Source organism: Perkinsus marinus (genome assembly GCF_000006405.1).
Source record: "Perkinsus marinus ATCC 50983 genomic scaffold scf_1104296941422, whole genome shotgun sequence".
Classification (NCBI taxonomy): domain Eukaryota; phylum Perkinsozoa; order Perkinsida; family Perkinsidae; genus Perkinsus; species Perkinsus marinus.
Genome location: NW_003212550.1, coordinates 1 through 2,778, shown reverse-complemented (window position 1 = coordinate 2,778; position 2,778 = coordinate 1). Strand labels below are relative to the sequence as shown.

Genomic DNA, 2,778 nt, shown 5'->3' with positions numbered 1-2,778 from the left:
AAATCGTCCAACTCTATCAGTCCAAATCTTGGATTTTCTCTAGGCGGGTTTGAATATCAGTACCTCTCTATCGTAGTGTAGTGGAGAGTCTTATCAGGTGACTGGACGGATGAGAATCGGAACGATGGAACTTCCTTTCGGAACGTGCTCGAACTCGATGGCGTGGTTCGCTCCAAGGGACGCTTCTCGTAGTGTCTGCTATTCCATATAATAGCATTACTATGTCCGACCAGGAGAAGTTATCCAACCAGGAGGAGAGTCACGTGGATGCTAAGACTATAGCTAACAGGAAAAAGAGGGAGAAAAAGAAGGCTAAGGCCGCTGCTGCCGCAACCGTACGAGTGCTTCTTACAAAGGAGAGTTAATGGTGATGCTTGTTGCAGGAGGGCGGTAAGAAGATGAGTGCTGCGGCTAAGTTGGCAGCAGCTCGTCTTGAAGCCGCTCGAGAGGCTGAAGAGGAGCGGAAACGCTTAGAGGAGGAGGCCCAGAAGAAGGCCGAGGAAGAGGGTAGTACTGTTGGGGAGTAGGAAGTTGCAATGGAGTGGTATGCCTAGAACGACTTGCTGCTGAGGAGGCTAGGAAAGCACAGGAGGAGAAGGAACGCAAGGCTGCTGAGAAAAAGGCCCGGCGGGAGAGGCTCAGGGCGGAGGGTAAATTACTGTCGAAGAAGGAGAAGGAGCAGAAGGCCAAAGCTGATGCGTACTGGACTTGATCACTGACCATAGGATTTTGCCCCTACAGGTACCGGCAGATGCTCCTAGAAAGTGGACAGCTTCCCGCTGCTGTTACGGCCTCTGATGAGGACAGCACTACTGATAAACCGAAAAAGCAGAGTGACTTGTATGGGAAAAAGAAGAGTCATAAGCATAAGAAGCAGCCCAGTCGAGGAGAGCTTGTTGAGGAACGTGTGGTATCTACGACACATGATGATGATGACGATGATTGGGAGAAGGCGGAGGAGGTCGTTGATAAGAAGAGCGAGTCGGAAGCTGAGGTAGCCCTAGGGGGGCTGATGGGGTCATGTTACGACGTGTGATGGTGTAGTCGGTGGATGACTGGGAGCTGTTGGATGAAGACTCGGATGATGATAAGAAGGTGGAGGCCTATCCTACCCATGTCAAAAACAAGCCGCAGAAGAAGGAGGAGGTGGATGTTAAGGGTAGGAGCGGGTGTATCGACTGTATGGCGGCGTGGATAGGATGTCGATTTGTTGATCATGTGTGTGGAATATCGCGTGGGTTCGATTACTGGTGATGGCATTTGTCGCCCTGATCCAGGCAAATTCGCAGCAGCGGACCCTCTTGCCGTTTTCGACTCCTCCACCTCTGAGTTCCGCTCTCCCATATGCTGCATTATGGGCCACGTTGATACTGGTAAAACTAAGCTGTTGGATAAAATACGGCGGACTACTGTCCAGGAGGGTAGGTGGACATCACTCGGGAGGTCTATGGGGAATAGCCGCACGTGTTAGGTGAGGCCGGAGGTATTACCCAACAGATTGGCGCTACTTTCTTCCCCGAGGCTAGTTTGCAGGATGCCGTTCATAAGGTTAATCTGACGAGTCGTGGAGCCAACGTCGATCTGAAGGTAGAGGATATCTTGGTTGTTTTACCCCGTGTTAAAACGTTCTGATCGGAGCATATCTTCAGCTGCCTGGTCTGCTCATCATCGATACACCCGGTCACGAATCCTTCAACAACCTTCGTGTTCGCGGCAGTTCCTTGTGCGACATCGCCATCTTGGTCGTCGACATAATGCATGGTCTCGAGCCACAGACTATAGAGAGTCTAGAGTTACTGCGAAATAGGAAGTGTCCTTTCATCATCGCCCTTAACAAGATTGATAGGTAGCAGGGGGTCGATGCTATCATCGGCCACGTGTTGTTGATCTATTTTTTATAAGTCGGGAAAAATAATGTATAAAACGATTTATAAATTATTATTGGAGTTTCACCCGTTTTACGTGAAGTGGCGTAATACTCTGTGAAAAACGCGATATGCAGTAGTCGTGAAATATATTTTCCACTGGTGTTTTTCATGTCACTAGGGTGGTGAAACTCCAATGTTGGAAGGTCACCTTAGTTTATATAATACCCAAGTATAAGATGTTGATAAAAGGTTATATAATAAAGAATATAGAAATGATAACCTCCGTATTAAAAACTAGAGTTCAACAGATACACCTTTAAAATGTCCATACGCTCTTATCGGTCACTTCGACGATCTCAGGTTGTACCAGTGGAGGTCCTCAGCTAATCGTCCGTCGCGGGACAGTCTGAAAGCTCAGAAGGACTATGTTAAACATGAATTCGATGATCGACTGAAACGTATACAACTACAGCTAGCGGAGCGAGGCCTCAATACAGCTGTGTATTGGGAGAATCATGATGTTCGCCGAGATGTGAGTATCGTGCCTACCTCAGCCGTCACAGGGGAGGGAGTACCCGATCTGCTGTACCTCATAGTCAAACTCACTCAAACTTTGATGGCTAAGAAGATTACACGGCAGCCGGACCTCTTCCAATGCACTGTGTTGGAGGTGAAGAATATAGAGGGCTTGGGTACTACTATTGATGTCATCTTGGTTAACGGCCGGATCAAGGAAACTGACCAGATCTGCGTATGCACTCTAGCCGGGCCCGTTGTTACTACTATAAGGGCTCTGCTTACGCCTCCACCAGCTAAGGAAATTCGAGTGAAGTCGGAATATGTCCATCATAAAGTCATCAATGGTAGGTGGTCGGGCGGAGCTCGGCTGTTGGGGGCATCTTCGTGCCGT

The 2,778-nt window shown here is 48.7% G+C and overlaps 1 protein-coding gene across 1 annotated transcript; it reads left to right on the top strand.

The window, feature by feature from the left end:
* Positions 1-190: 190 nt before the first annotated feature.
* Pmar_PMAR005646 (eukaryotic translation initiation factor 5B, putative) lies at positions 191-2,731 on the top strand (the record flags this gene model as incomplete). Its single annotated transcript, XM_002781822.1, has 9 exons — positions 191-335; positions 384-507; positions 555-699; positions 742-994; positions 1,045-1,159; positions 1,278-1,421; positions 1,472-1,561; positions 1,639-1,846; positions 2,229-2,731. Coding segments are annotated over exons 1-9 (1,696 nt in total), but the record flags the coding sequence as incomplete, so codon positions are not given.
* Between the last annotated feature and the right edge of the window lie 47 nt (positions 2,732-2,778).